At 48.0% G+C, this 23935-nt stretch overlaps 2 protein-coding genes across 3 annotated transcripts in view; one reads left to right on the forward strand and one right to left on the reverse strand.

The window, feature by feature from the left end:
- The window catches only part of RSF1 (remodeling and spacing factor 1), a 69098-nt gene extending 59981 nt beyond the window's left edge, over nt 1-9117 (reverse strand). Inside the window, exon 1 of the mRNA XM_073661679.1 lies at nt 8705-9117. Coding sequence (XP_073517780.1) covers nt 8705-8906 — 202 coding nt within the window. The 5' untranslated portion in view covers nt 8907-9117. The remainder of the gene's footprint in view (nt 1-8704) is intronic.
- Nucleotides 9118-9414: 297 nt separating this feature from the next.
- AAMDC (adipogenesis associated Mth938 domain containing) lies at nt 9415-23895 on the forward strand. Of its 2 annotated transcripts, none has more exons than XM_073661682.1 (4): nt 9415-9536; nt 19933-20068; nt 22786-22929; nt 23417-23895. In XM_073661682.1, the coding sequence occupies exons 2-4, from the start codon at nt 19943-19945 to the stop codon at nt 23555-23557; spliced, it is 411 nt and encodes a 136-aa protein (XP_073517783.1). In that variant the 5' UTR covers nt 9415-9536; nt 19933-19942; the 3' UTR covers nt 23558-23895. The 2 variants fall into 2 exon arrangements, with proteins under 2 accessions (XP_073517783.1, XP_073517784.1); XM_073661683.1 differs by having other exon boundaries at nt 22834-22929.
- Nucleotides 23896-23935: the final 40 nt, after the last annotated feature.

Consider the following 23935-nt stretch of genomic DNA (forward strand, 5'->3'; position numbering starts at 1 on the left):
ACCTCATTATACACACACAAACTCAGCCGCTGCAGAACCTCATTATACACACACACAAACTCAGCCGCTGCAGAACCTCATTACACACACACAAACTCAGCCGCTGCAGAACCTCAATATACACAGACACACACAAACTCAGCCGCTGCAGAACCTCAATATACACACACACACACTCAGCCGTCTACCTCATTATACACACACACAAACTCAGCCGCTGCAGAACCTCATTATACACACACACACACAAACTCAGCCGCTGCAGAACCTCATTATACACACACACAAACTCAGCCGCTGCAGAACCTCATTATACACACACACACACACAAACTCAGCCGCTGCAGAACCTCATTATACACACACACACAAACTCAGCCGCTGCAGAACCTCATTATACACACACACAAACTCAGCCGCTGCAGAACCTCATTATACACACACACAAACTCAGCCGCTGCAGAACCTCATTATACACACACACACACAAACTCAGCCGCTGCAGAACCTCATACACACACACAAACTCAGCCGCTGCAGAACCTCATTATACACACACACACAAACTCAGCCGCTGCAGAACCTCATTATACACACACACAAACTCAGCCGCTGCAGAACCTCATTACACACACACACACAAACTCAGCCGCTGCAGAACCTCATTACACACACACACACAAACTCAGCCGCTGCAGAACCTCATTATACACACACACAAACTCAGCCGCTGCAGAACCTCATTATACACACACACAAACTCAGCCGCTGCAGAACCTCAGTATACACACAGCCGCTGCAGAACCTCATTATACACACACAAACTCAGCCGCTGCAGAACCTCATTATACACACACAAACTCAGCCGCTGCAGAACCTCATTATACACACACAAACTCAGCCGCTGCAGAACCTCATTATACACACACAAACTCAGCCGCTGCAGAACCTCATTATACACACACAAACTCAGCCGCTGCAGAACCTCATTATACACACACAAACTCAGCCGCTGCAGAACCTCATTATACACACACAAACTCAGCCACTGCAGAACCTCATTGAAGACTCAAACTTCAAGGTTAGATTTTAGAAAGGCAGATTTTAAGAGACTCAGAAAGAGAATAGGAGGGATCCAATGGCTGGATGTCCTTAAGGACAAAAATGTCCAGGAAGGATGGGAAATTTTTAAAAATTAGATTCTCAAAGCACAATCGTTAACAATCCCGAAAAGTAGGAAGAATGGGAAGCATTTAAGGAAACCAGGATGGATGAACACAGAACTTAAACACATGCTAAAAAGAAAGAAAGAAATGTTTATTAAATGGAAAGAGGGAGGCATATCTAAAGAAGATTATAATGCAGTCTGCAGATCCTGCAGGGCACGTATCAGGTTAGCTAAAGCTGACAATGAATTAAGGCTTGCAAGAGATGTCAAAAGCAATAAAAAAGGATTTTGGGGGTATGTCAAAAGTAAAAGAAAAGTCAAAGATGCTATAGGATTTTTACAGGATGAAAATGGAGAAATGGTAAGAGAGGATGTTGAGAAGGCCGAACTTTTTAATTCCTATTTTGCATCTGTTTTCTCTCAGAAAGAAAATGTAACATCAACTGATCTTCACTGTCCTTTTAAAGGAATAGAGGAATCCAAGTTATCTGTAAACAGAAAGATTGTGAGGGAATATTTAGCTAACATAAATGAGTTCAAGTCTCCAGGTCCAGATGAATTACACCCCAGAGTACTGAAGGAGATCGTAGAAGAAATTTTAGAACCGCTCTCCATAATCTTTGAAAATTCTTGGAGGACAGAAGTCCCAGAAGACTGGAGAAGAGCAAATGTTGTTCCTATCTTCAAAAAGGGGAAGAAGGTGGATCCAGGTAACGATAGGCCGGTGAGTCTGACTTCTATACCAGGAAAGATCTTTGAACAAATTATTAAACAACATGTATGTAAGTACATGGATAAGAATGAAGTGATTAACCAGAGTCAGCATGGGTTTGTAACTAACAAGTCATGTCAGACTAACTTAATTTCCTTCTATGACAGAATCACTGACTGGGTGTATCAGGGAAATGCTGTAGATATAGTATATCTTGACTTCAGCAAAGCATTTGACAAAGTATCTCACACCATCCTTATTGAAAAAATGACCAAGTATGCAATGGACCAGGCAACTGTTAGGTGGATTCATAACTGGCTTAGTGATCGGACTCAAAGGGTGGTTGTAAATGGCTTCACATCCAGCTGGATGAATGTCTCAAGTGGGGTACCACAGGGCTCCGTCCTGGGACCTGTATTGTTCAACATCTTTATCAATGATTTAGATGAAGGAATTGAGGGTAAACTGATTAAATTTGCTGATGACACAAAGCTAGGAGGGATAGCTAATACTAGAGAAGAGAGAGAGAGGATTCAAAAAGACCTAAATAAACTGGAGCAGTGGGCAGCAACCAACAGAATGGTTTTTAACAGGGAAAAATGCAAAGTACTACATCTGGGCAATAAAAATGAAAAAAACATATACAGAATGGGAGGAATAGAGCTAAGCAACAGTACATGTGAAAAAGACTTAGGTATACTAATAGATCATAGACTGAACATGAGTCAACAGTGTGATGCAGCAGCAAAAAAGGCAAATACAATTCTGGGATGTATTAACAGAAGCATACAGTCTAGATCACGTGAAGTCATTATCGGTCTTTACTCCTCTTTGGTCAGACCTCATCTGGAATACTGTGTACAGTTTTGGGCACCACATTTTAAAAAAGACATAGACAAACTGGAGCAAGTTCAGAGAAGAGCGACCAGAATGGTGACTGGTCTGCAAACCATGTCCTATGAGGAACGGTTACAGGATTTGGGAATGTTTAGCTTGCAAAAAAGAAGACTGAGAGGAGACTTAATAGCTGTCTACAAATATGTCAAGGGCTGTCACATTGTAGAAGGATCATCTTTATTCTCATTTGCACAAGGAAAGACTAGAAGCAATGGGATGAAACTTAATGGGAGGAGACACAGATTAGATATTAGAAAAAACTTTTTGACAGTTAGGGTGATTAATGAGTGGAACAGGCTGCCACGAGAGGTGGTGAGTTCCCCTTCAATGGACGTCTTCAAACAGAGGCTGGACAGACATCTGTCTGAGATGATCTAGTGAATCCTGCTTTGAGCAGGGGGTTGGACCAGATGACCCAGGAGGTCCCTTCCAACTCTACCATTCTAGGATTCTATGATTCTACACACACAAACTCAGCCGCTGCAGAACCTCATTATACACACACAAACTCAGCCGCTGCAGAACCTCATTATACACACACAAACTCAGCCGCTGCAGAACCTCATTATACACACACAAACTCAGCCGCTGCAGAATCTCATTATACACACACAAACTCAGCCGCTGCAGAACCTCATTATACACACACAAACTCAGCCGCTGCAGAACCTCATTATACACACACAAACTCAGCCGCTGCAGAATCTCATTATACACACACAAACTCAGCCGCTGCAGAACCTCATTATACACACACGCAAACTCAGCCGCTGCAGAACCTCATACACACACGCAAACTCAGCCGCTGCAGAACCTCATTATACACCCCTCCCAATCGATGCAGAACCTCATTATACACACACCTCAGCCGCTGCAGAACCTCATTATTAGAATTAAGTACAAATGATGTTAGAAAGTTGAAAAACGTTAAGATTGTAAGTTTAAGATTGCTTAAGTGTAACTCCAGGAGGGGCTCCACAGCCGAAGCATTAGCATCCATGTATATAATATAAAACACACAAAACATATGATATCCAAAAAAAACATAATATATTTAGCAATCTGACATTTCAAAGCCACTTTACTAATGGAATTTCGCTGGACTGAAAACGAGGATCTGGAACCCCAATGTTTGTAAAGACCCAGATCTCCGGCAATCCAAATGTGACATAGCAGCAATAAAACATAGAAAACAGATATTTATGGACCGATCACCTGGACCCATTAAGATAAGAAGCTTATAGTGACACCTTCCTATAGAGACCCACAGAGGAGGGACACCTCAGGGGTTCACTTATTTTGAGCCTCTTGGATTATAGGCGTAAAGAGAATTAAGAGATCTATAGCCGGACACGTCCCCACCCATCATCCCCCTTGGAGGCCAGCGGTGAAACTCCAAGCCATTTTCACCTAGCTCCAACAAAGTGGGGGCGTGGGGCAACCACCGCTCGTCACATTCATGTCTAGCGGTGGTGTTCGCTACACCACTAATTCTACTATGACACATCTTAATCAAACTGGGCTATGGAGTCACTACTGCGTCTGGAGTATAGAGGACTACACTGCAGTTGTGGTAGTTGGTGAGAAAAGTTATTGGCATCAGCAGTCGAGATCTAGGTATCAGACTGGTTAGATAAGAGAGGAAGGAGATGGATTCTAGGTATTAGACTGGATAGATGTTGGGAAGCAGGAAACGTGTTCTAGGCTAGTGATGAATGCAGGAGGTGGGTTACAATGATCAGGTTTGGTTAGTGATGGAGATATGTGATGGGTTAGTGGTGGAGGCAGGTCTCTATGTTAGTCATATATGAGGAGCTGGGCTCTGGGCCAGTGATGGGCTGCAGACATCAGGAGCTGGGCTCTGGGCCAGTGATGGGCTGCAGACATCAGGAGCTGGGCTCTGGGCCAGTGATGGGCTGCAGACATCAGGAGCTGGGCTCTGGGCCAGTGATGGGCTGCAGACATCAGGAGCTGGGCTCTGGGCCAGTGATGGGCTGCAGACATCAGGAGCTGGGCTCTGGGCCAGTGATGGGCTGCAGACATCAGGAGCTGGGCTCTGGGCCAGTGATGGGCTGCAGACATCAGGAGCTGGGCTCTGGGCCAGTGATGGGCTGCAGACATCAGGAGCTGGGCTCTGGGCCAGTGATGGGCTGCAGACATCAGGAGCTGGGCTCTGGGCCAGTGATGGGCTGCAGACATCAGGAGCTGGGCTCTGGGCCAGTGATGGGCTGCAGACATCAGGAGCTGGGCTCTGGGCCAGTGATGGGCTGCAGACATCAGGAGCTGGGCTCTGGGCCAGTGATGGGCTGCAGACATCAGGAGCTGGGCTCTGGGCCAGTGATGGGCTGCAGACATCAGGAGCTGGGCTCTGGGCCAGTGATGGGCTGCAGACATCAGGAGCTGGGCTCTGGGCCAGTGATGGGCTGCAGACATCAGGAGCTGGGCTCTGGGCCAGTGATGGGCTGCAGACATCAGGAGCTGGGCTCTGGGCCAGTGATGGGCTGCAGACATCAGGAGCTGGGCTCTGGGCCAGTGATGGGCTGCAGACATCAGGAGCTGGGCTCTGGGCCAGTGATGGGCTGCAGACATCAGGAGCTGGGCTCTGGGCCAGTGATGGGCTGCAGACATCAGGAGCTGGGCTCTGGGCCAGTGATGGGCTGCAGACATCAGGAGCTGGGCTCTGGGCCAGTGATGGGCTGCAGACATCAGGAGCTGGGCTCTGGGCCAGTGATGGGCTGCAGACATCAGGAGCTGGGCTCTGGGCCAGTGATGGGCTGCAGACATCAGGAGCTGGGCTCTGGGCCAGTGATGGGCTGCAGACATCAGGAGCTGGGCTCTGGGCCAGTGATGGGCTGCAGACATCAGGAGCTGGGCTCTGGGCCAGTGATGGGCTGCAGACATCAGGAGCTGGGCTCTGGGCCAGTGATGGGCTGCAGACATCAGGAGCTGGGCTCTGGGCCAGTGATGGGCTGCAGACATCAGGAGCTGGGCTCTGGGTCAGTGATGGGCTGCAGACATCAGGAGCTGGGCTCTGGGTCAGTGATGGGCTGCAGACATCAGGAGCTGGGCTCTGGGTCAGTGATGGGCTGCAGACATCAGGAGCTGGGCTCTGGGTCAGTGATGGGCTGCAGACATCAGGAGCTGGGCTCTGGGTCAGTGATGGGCTTCAGACATCAGGAGCTGGGCTCTGGGTCAGTGATGGGCTGCAGACATCAGGAGCTGGGCTCTGGGTCAGTGATGGGCTGCAGACATCAGGAGCTGGGCTCTGGGTCAGTGATGGGCTGCAGACATCAGGAGCTGGGCTCTGGGTCAGTGATGGGCTGCAGACATCAGGAGCTGGGCTCTGGGTCAGTGATGGGCTGCAGACATCAGGAGCTGGGCTCTGGGTCAGTGATGGGCTGCAGACATCAGGAGCTGGGCTCTGGGTCAGTGATGGGCTGCAGACATCAGGAGCTGGGCTCTGGGTCAGTGATGGGCTGCAGACATCAGGAGCTGGGCTCTGGGTCAGTGATGGGCTGCAGACATCAGGAGCTGGGCTCTGGGTCAGTGATGGGCTGCAGACATCAGGAGCTGGGCTCTGGGTCAGTGATGGGCTGCAGACATCAGGAGCTGGGCTCTGGGTCAGTGATGGGCTGCAGACATCAGGAGCTGGGCTCTGGGTCAGTGATGGGCTGCAGACATCAGGAGCTGGGCTCTGGGTCAGTGATGGGCTGCAGACATCAGGAGCTGGGCTCTGGGTCAGTGATGGGCTGCAGACATCAGGAGCTGGGCTCTGGGTCAGTGATGGGCTGCAGACATCAGGAGCTGGGCTCTGGGTCAGTGATGGGCTGCAGACATCAGGAGCTGGGCTCTGGGTCAGTGATGGGCTGCAGACATCAGGAGCTGGGCTCTGGGTCAGTGATGGGCTGCAGACATCAGGAGCTGGGCTCTGGGTCAGTGATGGGCTGCAGACATCAGGAGCTGGGCTCTGGGTCAGTGATGGGCTGCAGACATCAGGAGCTGGGCTCTGGGTCAGTGATGGGCTGCAGACATCAGGAGCTGGGCTCTGGGTCAGTGATGGGCTGCAGACATCAGGAGCTGGGCTCTGGGTCAGTGATGGGCTGCAGACATCAGGAGCTGGGCTCTGGGTCAGTGATGGGCTGCAGACATCAGGAGCTGGGCTCTGGGTCAGTGATGGGCTGCAGACATCAGAATCTGGGCTCTGGGTCAGTGATGGGCTGCAGACATCAGAATCTGGGCTCTGGGTCAGTGATGGGCTGCAGACATCAGAATCTGGGCTCTGGGTCAGTGATGGGCTGAAGACATCAGAATCTGGGCTCTGGGTCAGTGATGGGCTGAAGACATCAGAATCTGGGCTCTGGGTCAGTGATGGGCTGAAGACATCAGAATCTGGGCTCTGGGTCAGTGATGGGCTGAAGACATCAGAATCTGGGCTCTGGGTCAGTGATGGGCTGAAGATATCAGAATCTGGGCTCTGGGTCAGTGATGGGCTGAAGATATCAGAATCTGGGCTCTGGGTCAGTGATGGGCTGAAGATATCAGAATCTGGGCTCTGGGTCAGTGATGGGCTGAAGATATCAGAATCTGGGCTCTGGGTCAGTGATGGGCTGAAGATATCAGAATCTGGGCTCTGGGTCAGTGATGGGCTGAAGATATCAGAATCTGGGCTCTGGGTCAGTGATGGGTTGCAGACATCAGAATCTGGGCTGCAGATATCAGGATCTGGGCACTAGGTCAGTAATGGGCTGCAGATATCAGGATCTGGGCACTAGGTCAGTAATGGGCTGCAGATATCAGGATCTGGGCACTAGGTCAGTAATGGGCTGCAGATATCAGGATCTGGGCACTAGGTCAGTAATGGGCTGCAGATATCAGGATCTGGGCACTAGGTCAGTAATGGGCTGCAGATATCAGGATCTGGGCTCTAGGTCAGTAATGGGCTGCAGATATCAGGATCTGGGCTCTAGGTCAGAGATGGGTTCTAGATATCATGTTCTAGGTTAGAGATAAGCTCCAGGTATCCAGACTCCGTGTATCAGGCTCCAGGTCAGTGATGGGCTGTATACATGAGGATCTGAGAGCTATAGAGGGGGCTCCAGGTCAGTGATGGGCTCTATACATGAGGATCTGAGAGCTATAGAGGGGGCTCCAGGTCAGTGATGGGCTCTATACATGAGGATCTGAGCGCTATAGATGGGGCTCCAGGTCAATGATAGGCGCTATACATTAGGATCTGAGCGCTATAGAGGGGGCTCCAGGTCAGTGATGGGCGCTATACATGAGGATCTGAGCAGTATAGAGGGGGCTCCGGGTCAGTGATGGCCGCTATACATGAGGATCTGAGCGGGTATAGAGGGGGCTCCAGGTCAGTGATGGGCGCTATACATGAGGATCTGAGCGCTATAGAGGGGGCTCCAGGTCAGTGATGGGCGCTATACATGAGGTTCTGAGCGCTATAGAGGGGGCTCCAGGTCAGTGATGGGCGCTATAAATGAGGATCTGAGCGCTATAGAGGGGGCTCCAGGTCAGTGATGGGCGCTATAAATGAGGATCTGAGCGCTATAGAGGGGGCTCCAGGTCAGTGATGGGCGCTATACATGAGGATCTGAGCGCTATAGAGGGGGCTCCAGGTCAGTGATGGGCACTATACATGAGGTTCTGAGCGCTATAGAGGGGGCTCCAGGTCAGTGATGGGCGCTATAAATGAGGATCTGAGCGCTATAGAGGGGGCTCCAGGTCAGTGATGGGCGCTATAAATGAGGATCTGAGCGCTATAGAGGGGGCTCCAGGTCCGCGCGGACACGGGGCCATGTGACCATGATGGCGGCCTTCGCGGCGCAGCTCGGCTCAGGGCTCCGCTCTCCGGCCGTGTCGCCGCACGCTGCCCCCCGCCGTCCCCTCCTCCGGCCCCGCTCCTCCTCCCTCACCTGCTCCGCTCTCCTCCAGCGCTTCTTCCAGCTCGGGGAACGTGATCTCGGGCAGATCCAGCGCGGGTCCGTACCGCTCCAGGAACGAGCACACCACGGCGAAATCTGGCCATGACCCCGCCGCGGAACCGCTGCTGACGGCCGGAGCGGGAGCGAGGTCCTCTGGCACCGCCGGAGCCTCCTCCGCACCAGCCTCCGCCATCTTGGAGTATGGAGGGGCGGAGGAAGAGGGCGGGAGCGGAGCGGCCCTCCCCGCGATTCTACAGAGCGCTCAGCCTCCCGGGGAGCAGCGGGGACCGGCGGCCGGAGGAACAGCCACAGAAAGATGGAGGCCCCCGGCTGTATCAGCGCTCCTCCTCCAGACCGGAGCCCATATCCCACAATACACCGCGCCGCGGGACCCTCTGCTCCCGGCCCCTTCCTCTCTATGGCCACTCCCCCAGCTGAGCACAGCGCTCACTACAACAAAGGGATTCGCGATCTTTTTTTTTTTTTTTCCCGAAAACAACTTTATTGCTTCTTCCACAACGTCAATAAACGGACTATTCACGTGCATTAGGACGAGAGGACCGTTAGGATCAGCCCGTGTATTATCTGGGGTCACGGCGCCGCCATGTCACCGCGATCCGCAGCGCTCTGCTCCTCACTGAGGAGAAGCCGTCTCTAGTGTCACATTTGAAGCGCGCGTCCCTCCCGCCTCCAAGCTGGTACGGCCGGGGGCGGGGCTCCGAGCCTACCAGCCAATGGGAAGGCACAGGCCCGGGTATAAATAGCAGTGTCTGCCGGAGCAGCGCACAGTGGTGGTACGGTCACTGCGGTGTGTTGGGAGGAGGTGAGTTGTACTGCGGGGCCGCAGCGCCTGGTCATGGCTCTCACCGTTCTCTGCCGCGTTCTAGGTAGCTTTGCTTCAAGTAAAAGTTTAGATTTACCATATACAACGCCTTGTGGAGACTTTAAGCTGTTATTGATACGCCAGCACTCCGCGAGTGGAGTGGAGTGGAGTGGAGTGGAGACGGGGAGGGGAGGGAGGACGGAACGGCAAGAAACGTCGTGGTGGGGAGGGTGGACGGCGAGGCAGGGAGGACGGAACGGCAAGAAACGTCGTGGCGAGGCAGGGAGGACGAAATGTCGTGGCGGGGAGGGTGGAACGGCAAGAAACGTCGTGGAGGGGAGGGAGGACGACGGAGCAGGGAGGACGGAACAGCAAGAAACGTCGTGGAGGGGAGGGAGGACGACGGAGCAGGGAGGACGGAACGGCAAGAAACGTGGAGGGGAGGGAGGACGACGGAGCAGGGAGGACGGAACGGCAAGAAACATCGTGGAGGGGAGGGAGGACGACGGAGCAGGGAGGACGGAACGGCAAGAAACGTGGAGGGGAGGGAGGACGACGGAGCAGGGAGGACGGAACGGCAAGAAACATCGTGGAGGGGAGGGAGGACGAAATGTCGTGGCGGGGAGGGTGGAACGGCAAGAAACGTCGTGGAGGGGAGGGAGGACGACGGAGCAGGGAGGACGGAACGGCAAGAAACATCGTGGAGGGGAGGGAGGACGACGGAGCAGGGAGGACGGAACGGCAAGAAACATCGTGGAGGGGAGGGAGGACGACGGAGCAGGGAGGACGGAACGGCAAGAAACGTCGTGGAGGGGAGGGAGGACGACGGAGCAGGGAGGACGGAACGGCAAGAAACGTGGAGGGGAGGGAGGACGACGGAGCAGGGAGGACGGAACGGCAAGAAACATCGTGGAGGGGAGGGAGGACGACGGAGCAGGGAGGACGGAACGGCAAGAAACGTCGTGGAGGGGAGGGAGGACGGAACGGCAAGAAACGTCGTGGAGGGAGGACGACGGAGCAGGGAGGACGGAACGGCAAGAAACGTCGTGGAGGGGAGGGAGGACGACGGAGCAGGGAGGACGGAACGGCAAGAAACGTCCTGGCGGGAAGGGAGGACGACGCGGCCTAGGGGGAGGGAGGGCGACGCGGCCTAGTTGGCGTTGGCAGACATGCTTGGAGTTCACTGTGCCGTCCGTGTAATTGCACATGGTTTAATCTTTCAGATGAGTATATGCTGCTGGCAGGTCACTATGCTGAACCTTGACCCCTGTCCTTTGCTGGAACCACTTACAGTGGTGCACGTGAGCATTAGACCTGGTTCACAGTACAAGGATCCTTTAGGCTCTTCTCGGGGTCCCTGTGATTAAACACTGCAGACTATGGTTTCCATAAACTGCTATTCTGTTTCCTCTGAGTCTATTAGCTGCCATACACTGTTGTGCCTCTAGAGGCAGCGTCTTGCCTGTGATCCAGTGCTGTGGGGGGTTTCACTTTCCACCGTATAGTGGAGTACAGCAGGACGCCATTACCACAAATTGTCATGAGTTGCTTGTTTATATTCCAACAAAAAGAGGCAACTTTCTCTTTTCTTACAATAAAAATCCCTTTCATACAATAGGAATCTGTTAGAAGCAGGATTTTGCACAGACTTTCTACAGATCCCCCTAATAAGTCAGATGGAGCGTCCCTTTAATGGAGACCGTAAGGGCCAGGTTTAGATCAGTTTCCAGTCTCCTCTCCCAGCTGTGGTTGTGAATAGACCTGGCACCCTCCCCGGCTCCGCTGTGCTGCCCGCAGGACACTATTTATGGGTGTCGGGTTCATGCTTCTTCTTTTCAAGTTTGCAAACTTCCCAGCCTCTCCTCGCTGTCCTCCTAATTCATTAAAGGGGTTGTTTAGCATCATTCGCATCTGGTTCGGTCAATGAGGGCACGTACTCTCATCACATGTACAATACCTGAGTGTGATAACCTCAATCCAGACAGTATGTGACGTGGCCCCTTCCATGAAGCAGATTCTGGTCCCAGTGATGGGATCTGCATCTATTGAACAATTAAGATAAACACTTTAGATTGGAGTACCCCTTTAAGGTGTTGTTTACATCCATATTGGAGCTTAATCATCTGGTAAAATGTCAGGCTATAATGGGATCCATCGAGTTTCTTTTAAGGATGGGGGAGAGGAGTAAAGGGGTTTGTTCTGCGCTTACAGCTCTCCAGCCTCTTTCCTTCTTTCTTCTCCTGACTCCAGTATCCTGGCAATGATTGACAGGTCGCTCTTCTCCGACATGATCACCTTCCGGCCCACAGGGGGCATCGTATGCGCAGTAATGTCCTAAAGAATGCTGCAAGAGCCGGGACTATTCATCTGCGCATGTGCCGCCCCCCCCCCCCCCAAGGAATGACACTGACCGTGTGAAATGTCAGTCTGTGACCTGCTTCCCCACCTGAGATCTTGCATAAAAACAAAAAATAGTGTGCACCACCAATTATAATGAGAAGAGGGGTGCAACCAGCTGCGACAAGGGAGTTTAAATCAAAACCGGAAGAAAAAGCTGCGCAGGAAATGGTGCACACAGAAAAGATATAAAATAGAAAAGGCTTTATTGAAACACAAAGTGCAAACACACATTAAAACACATGTACAGTGCCTACAAGTAGTATTCAACCCTCTGCAGATTTAGCTGGTTTGATAAGATGCAAATAAGTTAGAGCCTTCAAACTGCAAACGAGAATAGGTTTTATGAACAGAAGCATAAATCTTACAAACCAAAAAGTTATGTTGCTCAGTTGAATTTTATTACATTTTAAACATAAAAGTCAATTATTATACAACCCCTATGTTTAATATTTTGTGGAATAACCCTTGTTTGCAATTACAGCTAATAATCGTCTTTTATAAGACCTGATCAGGCCGGCACAGGTCTGTGGAGTTATCTTGGCCCACTCCTCCATGCAGATCTTCTCTAAGTTATCTAGGTTCTTTGGGTGTCTCATGTGGACTTTATTCTTGAGCTCCTTCCACAAGTTTTCAATTGGGTTAAGGTCAGGAGACTGACTAGGCCACTCCAACACCTTGACTTTTTCCCTCTTGAACCAGGCCTTGGTTTTCTTGGCTGTGTGCTTTGGGTCGTTGTCTTGTTGGAAGATGAAATTACGACCCATCTTAAGATCCTTGATGGAGGAGTGGAGGTTCTTGGCCAAAATCTCCAGGTAGGCCGTGCTATCCATCTTCCCATGGATGCGGACCAGATGGCCAGGCCCCTTGGCAGGGAAACAGCCCCACAGCATGATGCTGCCACCACCATGCTTGACTGTAGGGATGGTATTCTTGGGGTCGTATGCAGTGCCATCCAGTCTCCAAACGTCACATGTGTGGTTGGCACCAAAGATCTCGATCTTGGTCTCATCAGACCATAGAACCTTGAACCAGTCTGTCTCAGAGTCCTCCAAGTGATCATGAGCAAACTGTAGACGAGCCTTGACATGACGCTTTGAAAGTAAAGGTACCTTACGGGCTCGTCTGGAACGGAGACCATTGCGGTGGAGTACGTTACTTATGGTATTGACTGAAACCAATGTCCCCACTGCCATGAGATCTTCCCGGAGCTCCTTCCTTGTTGTCCTTGGGTTAGCCTTGACTCTTCGGACAAGCCTGGCCTCGGCACGGGAGGACACTTTCAAAGGCTGTCCTGGCCGTGGAAGGCTAACAGTAGTTCCATAAGCCTTCCACTTACGGATGATGCTCCCAACAGTGGAGACAGGTAGGCCCAACTCCTTGGAAAGGGTTTTGTACCCCTTGCCAGCCTTGTGACCCTCCACGATCTTGTCTCTGATGGCCTTGGAATGCTCCTTTTGTCTTTCCCATGTTGACCATGTCTGAGTGCTGTTCACAAGTTTGGGGAGGGTCTTAAATAGTCAGAAAAGGCTGGCAAAAGAGATCTTTAATCCACACATGTGAAGCTCATTATTCTTGGTGCCTGAACTACTTCTTAATACTTTAGGGGGACCAAACAGAATTCTTGTGGTTTGAGGGGTTGAATAATAAATGACACTCTGAATTAACTTTTTACGTTTTAAAAAAAAAAAAAAAAATTTGCTGCAGTGCATTTCCCACTTCCAGGCTGATGTACAGTACAAATGTCACAATGCCAAGTTAATTCCGCATGTGTCAACCAGCTAAATCTGCAGGGGGTTGAATACTACTTGTAGGCACTGTAGACATAGCTACATGACAGAGTAGGGATGGACAAAATAGACAAATTATGATATAGATTAGTTGTAATAACAAAAATAAGAGATCACAGTACAACTGGTATTTAGGCAAGAATTATAAGTGTGCAAAAAAATACAAATATATGATTATACTATATGATTTAATGAGAAGGATAGTTCCAGTATACAGTGGGGAAAATAAGTATTTAATACACTGCTGATTTTACAAGTTTTCCCACCTACAAAGAAGGGAGAGGTCTGTAATTTATATCGTAGGTCACTTCACCTGTGAGACAGAATCCTGATTTTTACATATTTCATGCAACAAAATGCAAATTAATCACCTACCAACCAGCAAGAATTCTGCCTCCCACAGACCTGTTAGTTTTTCTTTAAGAAGCCCTCCTACTCTGCACTCATTACTTGTATTAATTGCACCTGTTTGAACTCATTACCTGTGTAAAAGACACCTGTCCACACACTCCAACCTCTCCATCATGGCCAAGATGAAAGAGCTGTCTAAGGACACCAGGGACAAAATTTTAGACCTGCACAAGGTTGGGATGGGCTACAGGACAATAGGCAAGCAGCTTGGTGAGAAGGCAACAACTGTTGACACAATTATTAGAAAATGGAAGAAACACTAGATTACTGTCAATCTTCCTCAGTCTGGAGCTCCATGCAAGATCTCGCCACGTGGGGTAAGGATGATTCTGAGAGAGGTCAGGAATCAGCCCAGAACTACACGGGAGGACCTGGTCAATGACCTGAAGAGAGCTGGGACCACAATCTCAAACATTACCGTTAGTAACACTACGCTGTCGTGGATTACAATCCTTCTGGGCACGCAAGGTCCTCCTGCTCACGCCAGCACATGTCCAGACCCATTTGAAGTTTGCCAGAGACCATCCAGATGATCCAAAGGAGGCATGAGAGAAGGTCATGTGGTCAGATGAGACCAAAATGGAACTTTTTGGTATCCACTCCATTCGCCATGTTTGGAGGAAGAAGAAAGGGGAGGACAACCCCCAAGAACATTGTCCCAACTGTGAAGCATGGTGGGGGGAAACATCATACTTTGGCGGTACTTTTCTGCAAAGGGGACAGGACGACTGCACCATATTGAAGGGAGGACTTTGGACAACCACCTCCTTCCCTCAGTAAGAGCAATGAAAATGGGTCGTGGCTGGGTCTTCCAGCATGACAATGACCTGAAACGCACAGCCAGGGCAACTAAGGAGTGGCTCCGTAAGAAGCATTTCTAGGTCCTGGAGTGGCCTAGACCCAATAGAAAATCTTTGGTGGGAGCTGAAACTCAATGTTGCCCACCGACAGCCCCGAAATCTGAAAGATCTGGAGAAGATCTGTATGGAGGAGGGGGCCAAAATCCCTGCTGCAGTGCGTGCAAACCTGGTCAAGAACTAGAGGAAACATCTGAGCTCTGAAATTGCAAACAAAGGTTTCTGGATCAAATATTAAGTTCTGTATTTCTATTGTATCAAATAATTTTGCATTTTATTGCATGAAATAATTATATAAAAATCCTACAATGTGATGTTCTGTCTCTCACAGGTGATGTGTACCAACAATAAAAAATTACAGACCTCTCCATTCTTTGTAGGTGGGAAAACTTACTTTGCCACTTTTGCATCAAATACTTATTATCCCACTGTAGGTCCAGTATAGAAATTGTGTCCATATATCGTGCAATCAAATCCATATATGTAAACCACCTATATCTCACATAGGCGCCATCATTCCCAGAGGCGGCACAGATGAATAATCCGTCTCTCCTAACAACATTAGGACATTACTGCGTGTGCGCCGCCTACAGGAGTGATGGTGTCACGGAAGAGTGACCTGTCAATCACTGGCGAGAGGCCGCTATCTGGGAGGAGAAATAGGGAGAGCTGCAAGGGCTGCCCGAGCCCCTGCACCCCAGAGCTCATCTGCATAAGAATTCAACGATTGATCACAAGACAACGGAGACCCGGACTTGTATTATAAGATGTGAAAGTAATCAGCACTACAGGTACTTTACTGGGTTGACGATACATTGGGGTCTATAAACCTAATGGGCTCACTTTTTTAAGTTAAATAAAAAATGAAAAAAGGGCCAGTGTTTTTGTTACTAGAAATTGGGAAGGTGACGTCTACAACGCTGCCCCCTATTGATAAGAATGTATTCTGTAAATTTAGTAATAAGAGTAAATCTTTATTGAGAAGTACTAGCATATAAAACAATTTAAATATATATTTTTAGGGATAAGTGATACTGAGCGCCACACCACTACAGGGAAATACAGAACCGTTCAATAAAATACAAAATAAGGGATTTAAAACAGTAGCCTAATACAATGAATGAAATTCAGAACTGCATCTAGTCACCAGGTCATAAATAGGCTCGTGACATTATAGAATATTAAGTGATAATTCCTGTGTCGGAATACGATGGTACAGTTAGGTCCATATATATTTGGACAGAGACAACATTTTTCTAATTTTGGTTCTAGACATTACCACAATGAATTTTAAACAAAACATTTCAGATGCAGTTGAAGTTCAGACTTTCGGCTTTCATTTGAGGGTATCCACATTAAAATTGGATGAAGGGTTTAGGAGTTTCAGCTCCTTAACATGTGCCACCCTGCTTTTAAAGTGACCAAACGTAATTGGACAACTGACTCCAAGGCTATTTCATGGACAGGTGTGGGCAATCCCTTCGTTATGTCATTCTCAAGCAGATAAAAGGCCTGGAGTTGATTTGAGGTGGGGTGCTTGCATTTGGAAGGTTTTGGTGTGAAGTAAACATGCGGTCAAAGGAGCTCTCCATGCAGGTGATACAAGCCATCCTTAAGCTGCAAAAACAGAAAAAACCCATCAGAGAAATTGCTACAATATTAGGAGTGGCAAAATTTACAGTTTTTAGTACATCCTGAGAAAGAAAGAAAGCACTGGTGAACTCATCAATGCAAAAAGACCTGGGCGCCCACGGAAGACAACAGTGGTGGATGATCGCAGAATAATCTTCATGGTGAAGAGAAACCCCTTCACAACAGCCAACCAAGTGAACAACACTCTCCAGGAGGTAGGTGTATCAATATCCAAATCTACCATAAAGAGAAGACTGCATGAAAGTAAATACAGAGGGTTCACTGCACGGTGCAAGCCACTCATAAGCATCAAGAATAAAAAGCCTAGACTGGACTTTGCTAAAAATCATCTAAAAAAGCCAGCACAGTTCTGGAAGAACATTCTTTGGACAGATGAAACCAAGATCAACCTCTACCAGAATGATGGAAAGAGAAAAGTATGGCGAAGGCGTAGTACAGCTCATGATCCAAAGCATACCACATCATCTGTAAAACACGGCGGAGGCAGTGTGATGGCTTGGGCATGCATGGCTGCCAGTGGCACTGGGTCACTAGTGTTTATTGATGATGTGACACAGGACAGAAGCAGCCGAATGAATTCTGATGTATTCAGAGCCATACTGTGTGCTCAGATCCAGCCAAATGCAGCCAAACTGGTCGTCATTTCATACTACAGATGGACAATGACCCAAAACTTAAAGCCAAAGCAACCCAGGAGTTTATTAAAGCAAAGAAGTGGAATATTCTTGAATGGCCAAGTCAGTCACCTGATCTCAACCCAATTGAGCATGCATTTCACTTGTTAACGACTAAACTTCAGACAGAAAGGCCCACAAACAAACAGCAACTGAAAACCACCACAGTGAAGGCCTGGCAGTGCATCAAAAAGGAGGAAACACAGCGTCTGGTGATGTCCATGAGTTCAAGACTTCAGGCAGTCATTGCCAACAAAGGGTTTTCAACCAAGTACTAGAAATGAACATTTTATTTACAATTATTTAATCTGTCCAATTACTTTTGGTCCCTTTAAAAGCAGGGTGTCACATGTTAAGGAGCTGAAACTCCTAAACCCTTCATCCAATTTTAATGTGGATACCCTCAAATGAAAGCTGAAAGTCTGAACTTCAACTGCATCTGACTTGTTTTGTTTAAAATTCATTGTGGTAATGTCGAACCAAAATTAGAAAAATGTCTCTGTCCAAATATATATGGACCTAGCTGTATATGCAGACCCAAAGTATACACCGAAATCACAGGATAGTTCAAAATGGTAATACAGTAAATAGTGATCAATCAGAAGAAATACACCCATAAAGGTAACCTGGAGCGTTTGAAAGAGTAGATATCTTCTGGCGCGCAGCTCTGCCACAGGAATCACTATCGTACTGCGGCCACTGCACATGACGTGTGAGTGTTGCCATATATAAAGGAGCCTCATATGCCCCCTACTCATACCCTCTGAATAAGCTAATGCGAAACGCGCGTTGGGGTACTTTTCCTCGCAACCACCAGTTTGTACAGATGGGTACTGTATCTGACTGTGTATTTTTGATGAGGTACATCATTTGACATTACCCACTAGGCCAATAAGGTATCTACTATTTTTTTTTTTTTTTTCAAACTCTCCAGGTTACCTTTATGGGGGCAGTTCTTCTGCTTGATCATTACTGTATTACTATTTTGAACTATACTGTGATTTTGGTGTATACTATGAATCTGCATATATCATCTTATACTGACTGACAGATTATTCCTTAATATTCTATAATGTCACGTGACTATGACTTGATGACAGTTTTGAATTTCATCCATTGTATTGGACTACTGTTTGAATCCCTTATTTATTTTAACTATTTCTAGCTTTTCCTGGATTTTCACTTCTCCCTAAATGTATAAAATTTCTAATTATTGAAAAATACTAAGAGATAAAACAAAGATTTACTCTTTTATATAAAATCTACTTCCATGTATTTTAATGTTTTGGAACTATGGATATTAGACCGTGTTTTCTTTTTTTTGGGGGGGTGGGCTATTTATGTATATTTAGTTCTATCACTTTAGAAAGTTACAAGACTTTCCATTTTAATGTTCTTTGTATCGAGTCCTCTGCTCTTGTCCTGGTTTGTTACATTGTATCAGTCTGACTCAGAGGATGGTGTAGACCACGCGTGTCAATCTCTGGCGCACAATGCCGGCATGGCAGCTGTTCTGTCTGTTTCCTCCTCTATCTATCGTTCTCTCTCTGCGTCTGACGTCTCAGCACAGTGGGCGCGATGACGTCACTATTTTGTGCCCTCTGGGCCGAGCAGTGAGGAGCGTCGGGGCACTCGCTGCTGAGACTGGAGCAACGATGGATCAAGGTAAGGTCGGCATTTATTTATTTTAATGGGGGGCCATTAATCTGTATGGATGTATGCGTGGGGGGCATTATTGTGTGTGGTCATTAATCTGTGTTGGGACCAGCATCCTTTTTGTGTGTGCGTGCACAGTGGGGTCATCATACCGTGAGTGTGGAGGGTACTATGGGGGTATCATACTGTTCCAGCCAGGCATCATACCTTATGGGCCAATCTTTGGGCTTTAAGAGGAGGAAAACTACTTTAACTGCAAAGTTGTAAGATCTGCTCCTCTGTGACCCCCCCCCCCCCCCCCCCCAGATCCCCCCCCCCCCCCACTGAATATTAAAAGGGTTTTCTTTATTTTGGAGCGTGAGGGGCCAATTAGAACTTTTGCTGTAGGGCTCCATGATTTCTATGTACGTCGCTGCCCGTGAAGAAATGCCCAATACCCCGGTCGTGTGACTCTTAATAGATCTTAAGTAAAATGTACTTTGTGCGACAGCCCCTTTTTAAGTTTTGTTTCCATATGAAAAGGTTCATAATTTAATTGATAATGAAAAACTTCCTCAATTGTAGACTTTTTTTTTTTTTTTTTTTTATAAATATCAAGGCTGGCCTGCGACTCTGTCCAAGGTTTTTTTTTATTTTGGCCTTCTGTGTATTTGAGTTTGATGTTCCCAGTCTAGACCAAAGGTGCAAAACTCTCAGAAGTCATGTCAGTGTTATCGTTCACTGACAGCGAGCAGCAATCTGGATAACGGAGAGGAATTTGAAGTGAAACGCTTCTTAGAAAGTTGAATTGCTGAATGTGTGGTGAATGCTGGAGGGGATTCCCACGTCTTGCACAACAATGCCCATCAGGTTTAGTTGCAGATGATTGGGGTGGTTGTTGTAAGCCTGGACGCAGCACGGAATCCGGGAACCTTTCTTCTTCCACTTCTTCTCTAATACTTTGTTCCTTCCTGGACAGATCGCTCAGGATGTCCTCTCCTGAAATCTCCAAGATCTCCTGGGGCAGCATGAATGTTTCAGGTCAGGTATATAAAGACTGCAAGGTGTGGCCTGGAGGAAGCCGGACCTGGGACTGGAGAGAAACTGGAACCAATGTAAGAAGAGTGTCTGGCGGTGTAATAACAGAGGCCGGGCAGACGGTGGTATAGGGTCTGCGGAATAAGAGTATAGGTTCAGTATATGCAATGGTGTATACGTAGGGTCTGCTCCCATTTGCTGTGACGTTGTCTTAGCTCCCTCTAGTGGTGACCACAGGTAACTGCTATCTGCATACAGATTTATACATATCCCATTGTCCAGTACTAGCTGTGTATCAGAGCTCCCCCTAGTGGTGACTGAAGGCCGCAGCATTATCTGCTCCAGTACAACGCCCTAGTGCAGAAATACTATAACATCTGAAAAAATATATATATGGTGGATTTTTTATTTTATTTACAAAGGTGTAGTTGAGATTATTTTTTTTTTTATTATTATGATAGATTTCCATCTTCTGCATATGCCCCTGAATTATTTTTTGTGACTTACTAAACCTTAGTCCTAGAAGGGGCAGAGGATGGGAGCGGGGTGGGGTTATTCCATTAACTTTTTTTTTTCTCCATAAAGTAATGCTATATGACAACTAGGGTGGATGTGCTAATCCTTTTTCTGGAATTTGAGTACTATAGTCGGGCTGCACATACTTGACTGCTGCTCTATTGAAACTTCTCTAGGATTGGGGGTTCTAAGACCCCAATAATCTTATCTCTTGGTTATCCCCTTTTAAATGTCCAGGTAAGGGGTACCACTCCTTCGGGCCGCATCCCTTGCTGGGCCGCAGTGCTGCATTCAGCCGTCTCTGTACCCCATGGAGTGGCGGCGGTGCACATGCTTGACTGCTGCTCTACTGAAACTTCTCTAGGATTAGTGGGGTTCTAAGACCCCAATAATCGTATCTCTTGGCTATTCCCTTTAAATGTCAGGTAAGGGGTACCACTCACTATTGCACTGGGATGTAAGTCTGGTTGATGACGTATCGGCCCTGGACTTGAGCCCTGCTGGAGTAACAAAGTCCCTGCAGACTAATCAAATGTTTATGAATTGGCTGCTATTTTGGGGTCTTCTGCCCAGTTATAGGTGAAGACCTCGATCCCACTTTCCTCCCCCGGTGCCATTTGTCTGCCCCTCAGTCTCCTCTGCGGGAAGGATACGGGTGGCATCTTGTGTCTCCTGGAATCTGATATTATAAAGTCTTGGAATTTCTAACATTTTATCAGGATTTCTGTGCAGCGGCGCTGATTACAGCGGGGAACGGGGGGCTTCGCTGCAGTCAGGACTGAGATTTTCTGCTGCAGGTGCTTTCTCTCTTCGCTCGGGAGGTAACGAGCACCGCAGGCCCAGCAGCGTCCGCTCTGCAGAGCTGGAGACGTCTCCAATCAATAGAGGAGCGACAGCGTCCACCGCAGAAAAGTCCTAAGTCATGCGACAAGACTCGTTAAACAGTCGATATTGACTTTTAGGATCGCTACTTCCTGGAGGTGGCGCTAGAGTTCTAGTCCTCTCTTAAGAGACAATTTGCACAGATCTTCCAGTCAAAACAAAAAACTTGTGATTTTTTTTTCTTGTGAAAAATTAGTAAAATAATAAAAGTATAAATGGAGTATCATCCTCATCACATCAGCACACAGAATATGTAATCACAAACCCTCCCAGGTGACCCTGCTCCCATCTGTCATAGCATGATGAGAGTTATTGTTCCTGACATGTAGAGAGGGACAGGTGCGACCCGCTCACTACATGACCTGTGTCCATGGCCACCGCGGCGGTTGTACTCTGCAGCAGCATACGTCGGTGTCAAGGATTTATCACAGGCCGGGAGTCAGGCAGATCCACCCTCTGTGATCGTTGGGGTGAACAGCTCTCTGCTCTCAGCCTAGCGAAAAAGAGCAATTCGTTTGAGGAACGTCCAGTTGACGGGAATAATGCATACACCGAAATGTATCGCTCTACAGGAATGCAGATCATTATTCGGCTGGATCTTTTATCAGCCCATACATCTTTCCACCCACACACTCCCCCGTGATGACCTCAAATGGGGCAGGTTGTGGGCTGGTCTCCTTCCTGACTTTATGAAATCCCAACTTATGCGATAACTCCTCACTGGACGATCGCAGAAGTTCGAGATTGACGCCATATTTTCCATCAGGGTTTTATCTTTATTTAGAGACCAAACATGACATGGCTGTTGTTAGTTATCTGTACACTATTGAATTGTGGCTTATAGGCAGGTGCCACCAATATGAAAAAATATTCAAATTCTTCCCCTCTTTGCGCCAGCGCTGAAAATGTATATCCCATTCCTGTCGGGTCTATACAAACTCCAATATTCATACTTTTCCATCGGTGCCTTAGCGTGTAGCAAATATGTTTGGATGAAAGGAATGTGCACCTGTGAAGGACAATAGCTATCTCTATGGCTTGTGAGGTATCTGCTTTAATAATCTCAAAATTTAGAAAAAGGCCTTTTTCTGTCTTAACTATTGTCCAATCTATAACTCTTTTTCCATACACCATAGACATCCTTGTTAGTATGCCAGGGTCTGTCACAAAGGGAGCTCCTGCATGCATTTAAGATTGTCACCTCTCTTTATCCCCAATCTATACATCGCAGTCTTACTGGTATTAGTCTATTGTACAATCCTACATCTAAGAGACTAGACTGTCAGTTCTTGCATGTTAATTAAGCTGGTTCACTATTGTCTAAGTATAGGAAATTGGTGTGGGAGAAATTGGGAGAATAAGTGAATTCAGAGATTGTTAAAATTTTCTATGACAGTCGGCATTATGGTATACAATAAAACCGACTCGGTGTCCTGTGTGTCAGCACCATCCAGGGGTCCAGCCGGCAGACGTGGACGAGGTGCTGAAGAAGGGAGTGAAGACATTGGTCATCGGTCGCGGTATGAGCGAGGCTCTGCAGGTGAGATGTGTGTCAGTGTAGATCCCAAGACAAACCCAAGGGGGCAGCGTCAGCCATAGCGGAGGTTTCCTGATTTTACCTAAATTATTTTAACTTTAACTTTTATTTTAATAAAAAAAAAAAATTCAAAAATTTTCTGATTTTTATGTTCTTGTTAATACCCCCTGCTTGCGGTCAGTGAACGGGAATATCTTTGGCAGCCATGTTTTGACCTGGTCTCAAGTCCTTCAGCAGCACAAATCTCTCCATGCTGAGGTGACCCGTGGCTGTGTGAGCAGGACCAGGACATTTTCAGTCCTCACAGTCCCTATTTGTTGGGAGGAACGCAGGATTATTATCATCGTTCCTCGAGAATCTTGCAGGGAGTGTTCCGTTTTTTTTTTTTTCTACAGCGCCTCCACAGGGGGGGGGAGAAGTATGACACCTTGAAATAAACCTCCGTCCTTCCTGTACCACAGTTTCCGACGGGCTCCGTTCTCTTCCTCAGGTCCCGGACTCCACCCTGAACTACATCAAATCTCAAGGCATCGACGTCCTGGTCTTCCAGACGGAGAAAGCCGTGCAGGAGTATAACAGCCTGGCCTCGAAGGGAGCCAAAGTGGGGGGAGTGTTTCACTCCACCTGCTAAATCCGCACCGTCCTGACCCGTCCCGGCCCCAGCCAAGGAAGCCGCGACCCCCCCCCCCCCTCCCCCAAAGTGTGATCTAAAGGACGGACCACTGTGCAAAATGTGATTATACACACAGGGTCCGGCACATACGCACTACAACGCCCAGCAGACCTCTATAAAGCTTGCTCTGGCATGCATTGCAGCCACGATACATACATTGAGCCTGGTGAGTGACTGATTCATACTGAAGGCTGTAATACTGCCCCCTAGTGGTGTGTTCAGTAATAGCCACTGCAGTCTCTTTTCTCGTATGCCTTAAATTTTTCATAGATCATAAAAATTTGCAGCCCTTGTGATTTCTGTTAACACTGGTTTCAATTTGTAGCTACTTTATTA

Source organism: Phyllobates terribilis, unplaced genomic scaffold (assembly GCF_046119375.1).
Source record: "Phyllobates terribilis strain yellow unplaced genomic scaffold, ASM4611937v1 Scaffold_2__4_contigs__length_985480577, whole genome shotgun sequence".
Taxonomy (NCBI): Eukaryota; Metazoa; Chordata; class Amphibia; order Anura; family Dendrobatidae; genus Phyllobates; species Phyllobates terribilis.